Source organism: Agelaius tricolor, unplaced genomic scaffold (assembly GCF_023055355.1).
Source record: "Agelaius tricolor isolate 1412-34295 unplaced genomic scaffold, bAgeTri1.0.p SCAF_9, whole genome shotgun sequence".
Classification (NCBI taxonomy): domain Eukaryota; kingdom Metazoa; phylum Chordata; class Aves; order Passeriformes; family Icteridae; genus Agelaius; species Agelaius tricolor.
This window is the reverse complement of record NW_027269269.1, coordinates 14,921,265-14,933,571: the sequence shown is the minus strand read 5'-3', so window position 1 is coordinate 14,933,571 and position 12,307 is coordinate 14,921,265. Positions and strand designations below refer to the sequence as shown.

The 12,307-nt window shown below is 47.6% G+C and overlaps 1 protein-coding gene across 2 annotated transcripts in view; it reads right to left on the bottom strand.

Moving 5' to 3' along the window:
• Positions 1-1,702: 1,702 nt before the first annotated feature.
• Positions 1,703-12,307, bottom strand: part of ME3 (malic enzyme 3) — a 118,101-nt gene continuing 107,496 nt past the window's right edge. For both annotated transcript variants that reach the window (XM_071432814.1, XM_071432813.1), the window contains exons 8-14: positions 7,183-7,280; positions 5,902-6,015; positions 5,135-5,240; positions 4,423-4,565; positions 3,321-3,494; positions 2,789-2,887; positions 1,703-1,984 (exon numbers count right to left, since the gene is read on the bottom strand). In XM_071432814.1, coding sequence (XP_071288915.1) covers positions 1,823-1,984; positions 2,789-2,887; positions 3,321-3,494; positions 4,423-4,565; positions 5,135-5,240; positions 5,902-6,015; positions 7,183-7,280 — 896 coding nt within the window. In that variant the 3' untranslated portion in view covers positions 1,703-1,822. The remainder of the gene's footprint in view (positions 1,985-2,788; positions 2,888-3,320; positions 3,495-4,422; positions 4,566-5,134; positions 5,241-5,901; positions 6,016-7,182; positions 7,281-12,307) is intronic.

Below are 12,307 nucleotides of genomic sequence, written 5' to 3'. Positions count from 1 at the left end.
ATGTGCTGTCTTGGCCAACAGATGGGCCCTGCCAGGGGAAGAAGAACATATTTTACTACAGGAAAAATGCTACCTGGCTAATCCAGACCAACTGGAATTATAAATAAGATGAAATTTTGTTAAATAAGAGGAGATACATGAGTGATGAGGCAAAGAGAAGTGAAGGTTTTTCCTGGCAGAGGTAATTCAGGTATCAGGAAATTGCCAGGCCATCATGTTTGGATGAAACAAGAATAGTTTCTGAGCTTGAAATAGGTATTAAATAGGTATTAAATTAATTGCTAAATTATTGTGTGTATTGATATATTTTTCTTGTGTTTATGCTAGTTATATCACTAGTTTCAAATTACCTCCTTTCTCAAAGGAAGGAAAAACGAACAATTTAAGAATAGAGACTTTTCCTGCTGCTGAGAGAAAAACTGGGAACAGAGAAATCCAAAACGAGCTGCTAGAAATATCCTTGCTTTAAAATAGAGAACAAAACACAGGAGCTAAAGTCCCACCCTATTCAACTTGAGTTTTCCCTACACCAATTTAGTCTCTTTTACTTGTCGATGTTTCTTGTAGGGCAGGCACCCAGCAGCTCCAACTCCAGTAAGTATTCCCTCTGCAGGAGACTTTTCCTGGACAAGACTGGACAAGACTGGAGAAGAATATTGACTGCCACTGCTTAAGTCCCTGGTAAAATGCGAGGTACTGCCGACAGGACCTTCTCTCCTGGGGAAAGGCTGCACATGGAAGTGCTCTGCAGCCCTCCAGCGGCTCCCTTTGAATCCTACACGGTGGGAACACAGGGCAGGGCAGGCAAAGCCTTGCTCCCATAAAAGGCTCCCACCCAACTTGCTGTGCTCCCCCGAGCACACCTGCCCTTCAGCCCCCCCTCTCTTCAGCCCCACCAGCACAGGGAGTGTGTGCTGGAAGAGTTGCCAGCAATGCCTATGCTCTTTCCCAGTTATGCTCAGGAGCACCCATCGTGCTGGGATAATATTTGGTGAGGCATGACAATGTCACAAGGCTGGGGGAGACCTCTCTGGAACTTTGTGACACAGAGAGACTCTCAGGGGAGCCCTTGGCTGGTGGCAGTGCTTCCTTAGCCATGTCCATCAGGAGCTGCACCATTGTGATGGCTGTATGTGGTTTTGGGGGTGTCCTGCTCTCTGGCTTGGCTGTCCCCTACGTGTCCCTTCACTCTTGTTTTCTTCAGGGCCACATGAAGGGAGGAGGGGAGAGGTTCTGTTGTCCCCACAGGGTTGTGGGAGGTTTTGGGGTTTGTTTCCATGGGGTATAGCAGATGACAGTGCCAGGCTGTGTGACCCATGCACCAGTTGGGGTTGGTTGAGACTCCCCAACATCAGGAGTTCAGAAGCAGAAAAGAGTAGTGCTTCCCAAGTGTGCAACTCTCCCAAGGCAATGCACACACTTCCCATTACATCCAGAGAGCCACAGGCAAAGCTTGGCTCTCGTGTGAGGGATGGCCACGTGCATTTGAGCTTCCTAAAGGCACTCCCAGTAGCAATGGGATTCTGTGCTTCTGAGGTGGCCCAGGTAGCTTATCCCAAGGCAGCTGAGAGCAGTCAGCAGTGCTGACTGACTGGGATAGGCTGCAGCCAGTCTGTCTCCCTCCTTGGACTACCCACTGCCCACCCTGGACTCCATTTTATTCCCTACTGACATGCTCCCCCAGACAAAAATCAGTGGCAAGTAAAAAACAACTTGGATTAATTTACTTTTATCATTCTGCAAGCCTGGAGGTGCATTATATCAGCAATGACATGGGCCACAGGAACTGATGGCAGAAATGACAGAACAATTCTCACAAACATTATATATGTTGTGTTTCCATGGCTGCAGGGGGCCACCTGTAGTCATCAAAAATGAAAGAATCGTAGTCAGAGCTGTACATGAGCTGTCTCACAAAGGTTTCCTTGTCTGCTGGCTCAGGGTACAAAGAAGCGAGGCCATGCTTGTAGGCCCACTCAACAATCTGCAAAAAGATAAGCAAAATGAGCTGCTGAAACAATGCTGGCACGTTATGAAGTTCAAACCAACTGCAGTTTGGCCCTGTCTGTGTTTTCCCTCTTTCCTCCTCTCACAATTGTGCAGTTTCTTGCTTTTTTCTCTTTGTGAGTCAGCTGCACTTCACCCTCAGTTGGGTGAGGGAATGTAAGCTGCCTGCAAGCAGTGGCTGGTAAGAAAAGCACCCCCTGCCCTGGCAGAATGGTTGGGGTGTGCAGGTGAAGGAGGAGAGCAGCCCTGTGGCCAGCTCTGCTCACACCTGTAAGATCCATCAGTAGCCCTGAGCAGGCCAAGGAGATTCTCAGTGGGTGTCTCTGAATCACAGATCTGATGTATACAGGGCACCAAAGCCGTAATTAGGCAAGTCCAGATCTGGAATAGTATTTATGTACATATTTATGTACTTAGGTCCCTACCAAACACATGAGGAAAGGTTCCAAAATAGCAATTTGGAACCTAAAATCTTTTGGCAATTTGAGTCATGTTTGAATTTCACTCTAAACCTCATTTTTTGACGTGCTGAAGACTCACAGCTTCAAGCAATAAAGCAGAGCTTTGTGAGCTGTGAGGCACCCAGAATCAGAATGTATTTTTCACATTTGCATTTTAATGATGGAAGAAATAAAAGCAGCAATTATGGCCAGAATTCCTGAGAATGACTGGTTTAGATTATAGAATAAATTGAATTAAAAAAACACAAACCAAAAATGATGCTAGGGCAATTCCTTCCCTTCCTACCACAAAAAGTGGAAATAAGAAAGGAAATACTCACTTTCACAGCAATTTTGAGAGACACTTCTCTGATGCTGTCCAAGGGGGGATAGAGCCTTCCTTCTGCAAGATGCTGCTCTGTCACCTCGGCAGCAATAGTCTAGAAAGAAGAGGATGGTAGTTTTTAGGGATGATCTCAAGCAAACACCACATTCCCTCACATTACATGGTATGTGGCTGAATCCTCAGCAGCATCAGGGCTGGGACTAGTCCTGAGTGGGAACTCATGACCTGTTCAAACACATGTGTGTATTACACGTTTCATCACAGACTTCAGACTGCAGCCAGAGTGGGGCAGTGCTGTGTTAGGGCAGCAGGTGTGGAGAAGGAGAACCCTGTCATGGCTCCTGCACTTCTGCAGGTGTAATGGAAGCATGAGCTTCCCCTGAGACAGGAGAAAGCTGCAGCTTTTTGCTGAGGCTGAGCCATTTCCCCTCCACACATTGTCCTGGGCCAGGTTCTTTAAAACACCTGAAGTAGATACATGTGCCTCTTATCTTTTCTACAGGATCAGTGAAATATCAGTTGGAAACCTCTGCTGTGATGAGGAAGATTTCATCGGAGATGTGCCGGACCCCGCTGGCAATGACTCCCAGAGCCACTCCAGGGAAGACGTAGGCGTTGTTTCCTTGGCCAGGGAAGAAGGTCTGTCCATTGGGCAGGGTTACCTTTGGGAATGGACTCCCACTTGCAAATATTCCCCGGCCCTGATCAAAGAGAGAGAGAAAAAAGCATTCAGGTTCAGAAGATATTTCTGCTGCTCATCATGACCTGTGCTCAGGGGACACTGGTGACAGAGTTGCCAAAACTCAGTCAGCAGAGGCATTTCCACCAGAGCCACCTCCAGCTGACACTTTGGGAGGACCCACACCCCCAGAGGCAGGATCAGGGCCATGGAAAGAGCTACCAAGCACTGAGCATATGTTTGTACTGCAAGTGCTCTGATCTTGCTGAGGAGTCTGTCTACCTCTCTATCAACCATCTATGGACTATAAAGAGACTCGTGGGATAAAGGTCTGGGGCTGTGTGATTGCTCTGGCCTTAGGGAGGTGGTGGGGAAGGCAAAGGAAAGAGTGAGACAAGGGCTTCTCTCTCAAGCCAAGTCAATCCACATGACTGTAATTCTTCAGTGACATTGGGTCTAAGTTGGGTGATGAAATAGTTACATAAACAACTAGGTTGGGGTAACACAGGGGACAGAAACGGGAGAGGATGGGACATCTCAGACATGTGGGTGAAAGAGGCCAGCACTTTCTTTAGAGGATCACAAAGTAATTCAGGCTGGTTGGAACCCAAATTCTTGCTCATAGCAAGGTCAGCTGTGAAACCAGACCAGGTTGCTCAGGGCTTTCCCCAGTCTGCTCTTGGAAAACTTGGAAGGACAGAGGCTGTCACTTGTTTGCCAGCATGCTCCGCTGTGGTGTCCTGGGTCCAGCCAGGCCCCAAGCTCCCCGTGCTGAGCCACTGTACCAGGGTGAGGTGGTACCAGGGTGAGGTACCAGGTGAGGCGGTACCAGGTGAGGCAGTACCTGGGTGAGGCAGTACCAGGTGAGGCAGTACCAGGGTGAGGCGGTACCAGGTGAGGCAGTACCTGGGTGAGGCAGTACCAGGGTGCGGTCCCAGGTGAGGCAGTACCTGGGTGATGCGGTAGCACTGCTCCGCTGTGCACTCCGCTCTGCTGGTGGGGTTGCTCAGGGCGAACACGATGGGCCTCTCATTGAAGGCTGCCATGTCCTTCAGCAGCTTCTCAGTGAAAGCGCCTGCAACAGCCGCCACACCTGGAACAGCAACAGCAGAGTGAGTGGTGCCTTCCCAGCGTGCAACTTCAGAGCATTGCGCTGCTCCCTCTGGGACTGGTGAATGAACTGTGGGAGGGAAATGGCTTCATCTCTGGAGATGCAGTAACAGGCACTGTTACTTTCTCATATGACAGTGAGATTTAAAGCCTGTCTCAAAATAAAGCCCTCTGCTCCTCCAGGCAGAGTGGGCCCCAGTGTTTTGGCCAGCCTGACTGCAGCGCTCTGACTCCCAAAGACCTTCCTGAGGTGCCTGCTGTCATCCTCATCCTGCCCAGCCTGACAGGGCCAAGTTTGTTGCTTGAGAGCTCCAGATCCTGCCTCCCCCAACACCTCCCTCTAAAGCCCTGTCTAAAAGAATTCCTACAGCTCCAAAAGTGAGGATGCCCGTGCCCCATAGTTAACACAGAAAGGATACGGAGAACTCAACTGACAAAATGGGGGTGAAAAAAGCTCACTTTGTTTTGACTAGGAGAACAAAAGGAGAGGAAAGACAGAAACTTTCCTAAGAATTGAATTGAGATGAAAAGGTCATATTAAATGAACCATACCTATAACTGCTGTAGGCTTCACTTTCTGCACAACCTCTTCCAGTGAGTCCACACTGGGGTGGTCCTGGGCAAACATTTCTTTCTCGTGGTTCAGGTGGCTCCTGCCCTGTGAGGAAAAAGGAATCAAACTTTGGTCTGTTGGCAAAAGGTGGACACATAAACATAGTAACTCATCTTCAGCTCATTTTGTCTCTCAGCTCTCTACCTCAAGCAGATTCCACATAGCAGGACCTCAGCATCAGCCAGTCAGGCACTGAGCAGTTGGTGTAATGTCACACTGGGCTGGCCTCTGCTCCTCTCACCCACTGAAGCACATTGTGTGGAGGAAGGACCTGGCTCCCATTCACTTGTACATAAAGCACAAGTCTCCTCCAGTCTGAGGAGGGACAAGGGCAGAGGCCCTGGGGACACAGGGAGTGCAGAAGGGGGCTGGGCCAGGCTGGGCCACAAAGCTTGCAGAATTTTTCTCTGATAATGCCCCATATGATGTGCAAGACTGCCAGCACTGCTTGAGGCCATGGCCAGCAGGGTATCCTTCCACTTTAGAGACCCAGCCTGAAGTGCTGCCTTTAGGGCAGCCAGTGCTGCTGGCACACGTGCCACCATGAGACCTCCTCTGAAAGCAGGAGTGTCAGCAATGCTGACACCAATAAAACTGCAGCCTTTACTTCAGGGCTGAGCAGGGTCCAAGGTATCTGCCTGCTCTGGCCTCTCTAGCTGGCAATGGATGGCAGGTGAGTGGAGCTCAGCTCTGGACACAAATTCACCTTCACAATCAGTCCCTTGGAGTCCACCATCCAAATTTTTTTGAGGGCATCTTCTCGTGAAACTCCTTCCTTTTCCATGGCCATGAGGATGAGATGACCTATGCCCATTGCAGCCTGGAACACAGTATATAAACACTTTATTGGGATGTTGTTATCTTTTGGAGGTAGATTTTAAATGAGAGGTGGGTTGGATCATCCCCCAGCACTGCAGAAAGCAGGGAAACTTTCTGTTGTACAGTGCCAAGGCATGGGGCTGATTTTAGCTTTGTAGGTGCTGCCATAAATCAAAACCCTCACAATCATTCAGCAGAGCAGGTTGCAGATGAGGCTGAAGAAGGGGCTGTCTCCATAATTTAAACCAGCTGCTGCAGGGAAGGAAAGGAGGGAAACACTTAAAAAATGCTGGTGGCAATGCCAGTACAGAGGAACTCAAATCCAAGTGAGACTGCTGCATCTGAAATATGGCCATGAGGAAAGCCTTCTCCCATTCCTGCCTGGGAAAGCAGCCCTGGATATTCTGTGTGTTTGTGGTCCTATAGCCATGCCCCTGCTGCCCAGATGGGGACTAACAAGGCAGGAGGGGCTCTGTGCCACAGAGATGGGGACCAGCACAGGCATATCTGGCAGCAGGGGCGGAGAGACAGAGAGCAATCTTTGTCTCAGTGAGGGATAGACAAGTAATAACAGACCTTCCCAAAGTCTCACAGGTGGGTGAGAGCTGAGACAGGTCCTGGACCAACACCTTTAGTCCATGGACCAGGCTTTGGAGGGTTCTTCTTCTTCCTCTCTATTTGAGCAAGGTGCCATACAGGTGACCTGGCTTCTGCCATGGAGCACTATGACTGGCTCCAGACAGAAAGGCTGTGTTCTTACAGTTCTTTGAGTCTGAGTCCTTTGGACTCTGCTGCTAAAGAAATTCTGGTTTACCCTAGACATCAACCCCGAGAACTCAAACCAGCCTCCTTCATATTCCTGCCTCATAAGGAACTTCCCTAAAGGTACTTAGAGCCCCCTGAAGGTACTTAGACACATGGGCAGCCTCATAGTATCCACAGAGTCTGCCCAGGACTCGTGGGCCAAAAAATCACTGACAGACCATTGGTAACTTCCACACAGCAGCAAGATCCACCTGTAGGGTGCAATCCTGCCCAGTGACAAGGAACCTGCTGCTGTGCTTCATCCTCATGAAGCCAAGCCTTGCAGGAAGTTTCACAGTTGACTTTTCTCTCTCTAAATGTGAAGATGGAGCATATTAAGGTACAAGCTCAGGAATATTCCTACCTCTCCAGCTCCCTGGAAAACAAACTTCTGGTCAGAGAGCTTGTTCTTTGTGATCCTTAAGGCTGCAATGAGGCCAGCGACTGCAACAGATGCTGTGCCTGAAAGAGAGAAACACCATGAGATGGACATCCTGGCAAATGCACTGTCTACCCTGCAGATGTTCTGTCAGAAACCTTGTGGTAGGAATCATTCTCTTAGATTCTGTCACTGAAGGATCAGAGCACCTTCCTTATCCTGAAATATTAACATTCAAATTCTCCTGCAAGGCTGGAGAACACAAATTTTCCTCCATGTAGAGTCAAAGGGACACCAAATCCTAGAATGTCGGAAGAAGTTAATACCTAACTTGCAAGGGTTTAAGACGCACCTGACTTCTCTAAGGTCACATAAGACCCCTGTAGCAGAGCAGTGGTTTGAACTTGGGTCCCCTTTCCAAAAAATCCTCTGTGATTATGGAATTACCATCCTCTTCTCCTATTTACCTTCACAGCCCAGCATCACCATTTTTGTACTCCTCTAACACCCTGGTACCCTGACTCACAGCCATCACATCCTGCTGCTAAACATTAAGGAGTCATTGAGAACAGGAGTTGGTCCCAGATTAGTGAGGAACGATGCAGCAAATGGAGCAGAGTGCTGCTGTAACAGCCACTGTGATATCTACAGCTTGCCATGCATTAAGGGGGGCAAACGTCCAGACTGAATAACCTGCCTTTACCCCACATAACTCACACATAAATCACATGCAACATTCATCTGATGTCCTGTCCCAGGTGAAGATATATGGTGGAAATAAATAAGGCACAAGCTAATAAGGATTCAGGCACTGGTGCTATCTCAGCTCACCTGGGCAAGCTGGATGCAATGTTAAAGGGGACCTGGGAGTGAAGGTGGAAGTTTGATAACAGAATATGGAAAGTTGGAAGGATCCATCAATATCAATGATATTGATAAGGATATTGATATCCTGATCAATATCATTATGATTATGATATTGACTAATCATAATCCTTTATGATTAGTCAATCATAAAGTTGACTAATATTCTTCCTTAGCATTTGAAAGAATATCAGTTTGGAGATGCCCTGATCTATTCCCAGCTTTTCCCTAGAGTTTTGATCTGTTCCCAGCTCTAGTGCTGGTCTCTCCATCCTTTAGAAGCTTTGTGAGGAATCAGGGAGACTTAATAGTAACAAGTAACGAGTCTTGTGGGGGTGGTCATGGCTGGGGCAGGCAGTGACCACTTTTAGGCAACTACACCTGATTTCAGAAGATTTACAGCCTTTCCTATTTTGCTGCCCATGTAATCAGCCAGTGGTTCAGGGTTTTAAGTAGCCAGTGCTTCACTGAGGTTCCCTGCAGGGTCCTTAGGGCCTGGGGTGCTGCAAGGCATCAGGAACCAGCAGCTCCTGAGCAGATGTGAGCACGAGCAGTGACACCAGCAGATGGAGCTGCCTCATCTCTGAAGGACCCACAAAACAAATTCAGCTTTACCTGCTCCTTTTCTTTAGTGCAAAAGCCACAGACAAGCTAGGAATCTGCTGGTATATAACTGGGGAATGATTCACACTCTTATGATTTCCTAGCAAGCAGGAAATATAGTGGAAGCACAAGTACTCTGTCAAAGAAGTACTTTTATTGACTTCTCTTGTTTAGGGAACCTATATACACTACTCTGACAAAGAAAATCTTTATAGGCCAGACCAGAAGGATTTGTCCATACAATGTGAAACATTTTGTGATTATAACTCAGATGACTTTAGTTCTCCAAAAGCTAATAATCAGCCTCTCTTAAGAGTGATTCTGGTTTAGCAGAGGTGACAGCAGCCACACTTCTGCAACAGATGTGGTGTCCACACTGGCACAGTGGTACAGAATGGCAGCATCACTTCAGAGAACCACAGACTAGTTTGGGTTGGAAGGGACCTCAAAAACCAACTAGTTCCAACTCCCCTGACACAAGCAGGGATATCTTCCACTAGATCAGGTTGTTCCAAGCCCCATCCAACCTGTCCTTGAACACTTCCAGGGATGAAGCATCCATGACTTCATGAGGTCACTGCAAGCATTCATGCCTTAAACACAAACCAGACTAGACTGATGGTTGATAACTTTGTACACTTCTTTTTTTGCAATGCATCACTTGAGACACTCGCTTCAGCACCAAGGATGAATTCCCTTCATCAGCTCAGAAAAGTTTTTACCATTACATTTCCAAACCCAGACCATCTGAGCTCAGTCAGTTTAAAATGGAGTTGATGGGGAGGGAACCAGCCACTGAGCACCATGTTGCTTCAGTATTAACATGTCACATAGCTGAAGGAAGTGTACAAAGGATTTCCTCTTGCTCCTCCTGCACTACATCTCTGCCTTTTAATGCTCTCTTTAGAGTAGTGTATTTGCCTGGTGAAATTCCACTGGACTGGGAAAATTACAGAGGAAGATAATGAACGTCCAGGAAATTTAAAAGAACACTGGATAATTGTCTAGTTTTTAGATTTTGTGTTTTATGGGTGTCACATAACCAGTCCATGCTCATTCTCTGTGTTAGGGTGAGTCTTAATCAGCAGGACTGCTTGGCTTGCCATGACAGATCCTGAGGATGGGACTCTGAACAAACATGTATGATCTGCTTATGCTAAAGCAGCCACCTGAACTGGGTCAAATGAAATACACCCTAGAAGAGTCACTACCACCACATGTTTTTTAGAGAGACAAGGTAACTGGAATACATGTAGGCACTTCTGCTGCAGACATCTAATCTGTGCAGGAAGAGATTCCACTCTGTAAGTCTGAGCTGCAAAGAAATGGGAAGAGACCAGGGTCCCCCAGCTGTCAGCAATGCCAAGCTTGTGACATGCAGTAGAGTATGAACATCTGTGTGTACACTCATACATGTTCACACGCTATCTCCAAGGCTTACTTTGCACAGAAATCCCCAAATCCCTGTGTGGGCAGGAGTGGGGAACTGATCAAAGTTAAAAAACCAGAAGTGAAACCATTAAAGTGTGGTGGTGTAAGTGTCAGGTCATAGCATTAGCAGTGATAGATGTCTGGAAAGTATTGAAAAGACTGAAATGTAACTGGAGAAATATCTTGTTTCTCTTGGTCCTGACCCAGGAAAAACTGCTTTATACCCTTCAATTGTCAGGAAGTCTGATGGGACAAATGCTGGTATTTGCAAACCTATTTAAGTGGGAAATGCTCTTGAGAGATTTCAACAGAGGGAGGTACTTTAGGTACTTTTTTAAGGTGTCACTAGCAGGAATTTGACAAGTGGTGTGTATGGAAAGAAAGGGGGCAGACTCAGTCTGCAGAGCAGAGACCTGTGGGACTGGGTGTGCCATTACTCATCCCCTGCACTTGTACTGCAGCTTTGGCTAACAGCAGGGCTCTGTTCAGCTCTGCCACTCCTAATCCTCCTCTCTTGTTCCAATGTGTTTCTAATCCCTCCAGTCTCCCAAACTGCATCTCACCCCCACTACTCAAGTAATAAAGTTACTGTACCTTGGCCTTAGCTCAATATATTTATTTGATAATTACAATTTCTGAGCACAGAACAACGGAGTATCTCTGTGGAGAAGGGTTCACAGCTGGTTCATGTAAAGAACTGGCTAATCATTATGCTTCAGTTCTAAAAGAATCACAAAGTCAGGCTGGGGCAGGGAACTCCTCAGCATGGCAAGAAAAAACCAGCCATCCTTCAACACATTGGTCTATCTGTTTTCCAAAGAGAATGAGTGCTGCTATTGCAGATAACTCCTTCCCTAAGTAATTAGTAAGAGCCAGATTGGCTGGTCTGTATCTGAGGTGAGATATGGAGGGATACAGAGAGAAGAAAGGAAAGTTCTTGCAAACCATCCTGTCTGTCCAAGACTTAAAGTGAGTGTTAAACTTGATATCACAAAATAGCAGGCAAACCTTGGGACCTCCCTGGGAAGTCCACAGCAACAGAACGAGTATAAAAAAGAGCTATTTAGAACTAAGGCACAGTCAGGAACATGGCCATCTCTGCAGGAATCAATTTCTGACACTCAGGCACATTCAGAATATTGTAAAACATTAAGGAAAACCCTGTGGGGTTAGATGTTACACTTGTACTACTGCAAGTGAGAACAAGCCCCAGTAGATGTCAGTGGAGATACACTGGAGCATAAGCTGAGAAAGGATCTGCTTCCCAGCATCGCATGGGAAAGGCTGCAGCAGAGAGGATCCCATTCCTGGGGACCTGGCCCTTCCTCAGAGTGGGCAGGGGGTAGAGGGGAGAGCAGCTCTGCAGGAAGCAGAGTCTCCGGGGAAAGCGCGGCCCAGTGCCGAGGACAAGGCTGTGCCCTGGCTGCCAGCAGCCAGTGGCTAAGCAGGGAACATGGGGGAAAGCATGGACCATGGGGGTGCTGGGGGCAGGAGTCCTCTCATGCTGATGGCTGGCACTGCCCTGTCACCTGTCCTGGAGGGCTGACTGAGCTGAGCTGAGCTGAGCATCACCACCATGCTGAGTCCTTCCAATAGCAGCAGCAATGGGAACGTGCAGCCACACCACTGCCTGTTCCTTCACACAACACCTGTGTGATTCCTCCTTCTCCACAGCACACTGGTGGAAAAGATGACCAAATTCAGCCTGATCTTTTATTTTTTACTCTTGACCTGCCTGCTTACACTTTGCCCTGTCAAAACCATGCCAATATGAGGCCCCAGGGAACAGCAAACTCTAGCTTAACAGCTCCAGCAAAGGACAGCCAAGGAAATATATCTAAATTTATGGATGAGGAGGAAGCCTAGGGCTTTTCCAAATCCTGGTTCCCATTAAATCCCTGCAGCAGTTCCACCATTACTGGAAGGCAGAGTGGAGCTTGTCCAGATCCACTCCACATGCATACTCAAAAGTCAAACACAACAAAGCTGGAGCAGAAAACTGCCACAGTGTTTGCAGCTCAAGGTCTTCCCCTCCATGGGTGTGGGCTAGTGTTACCCTTCCCCCAGAGGGCCTCTGTAAGACATTAAGAAAATAAACTTAGAAATGGTGCAGAGTTAGTCAACAAGAAGAGCACTAAAATGCAAAGCGTTGATGCACAAGGATAGAATGTGCTCTCTGAAGCGTGACCCAGAATTGCTGGTGGCATGGAGA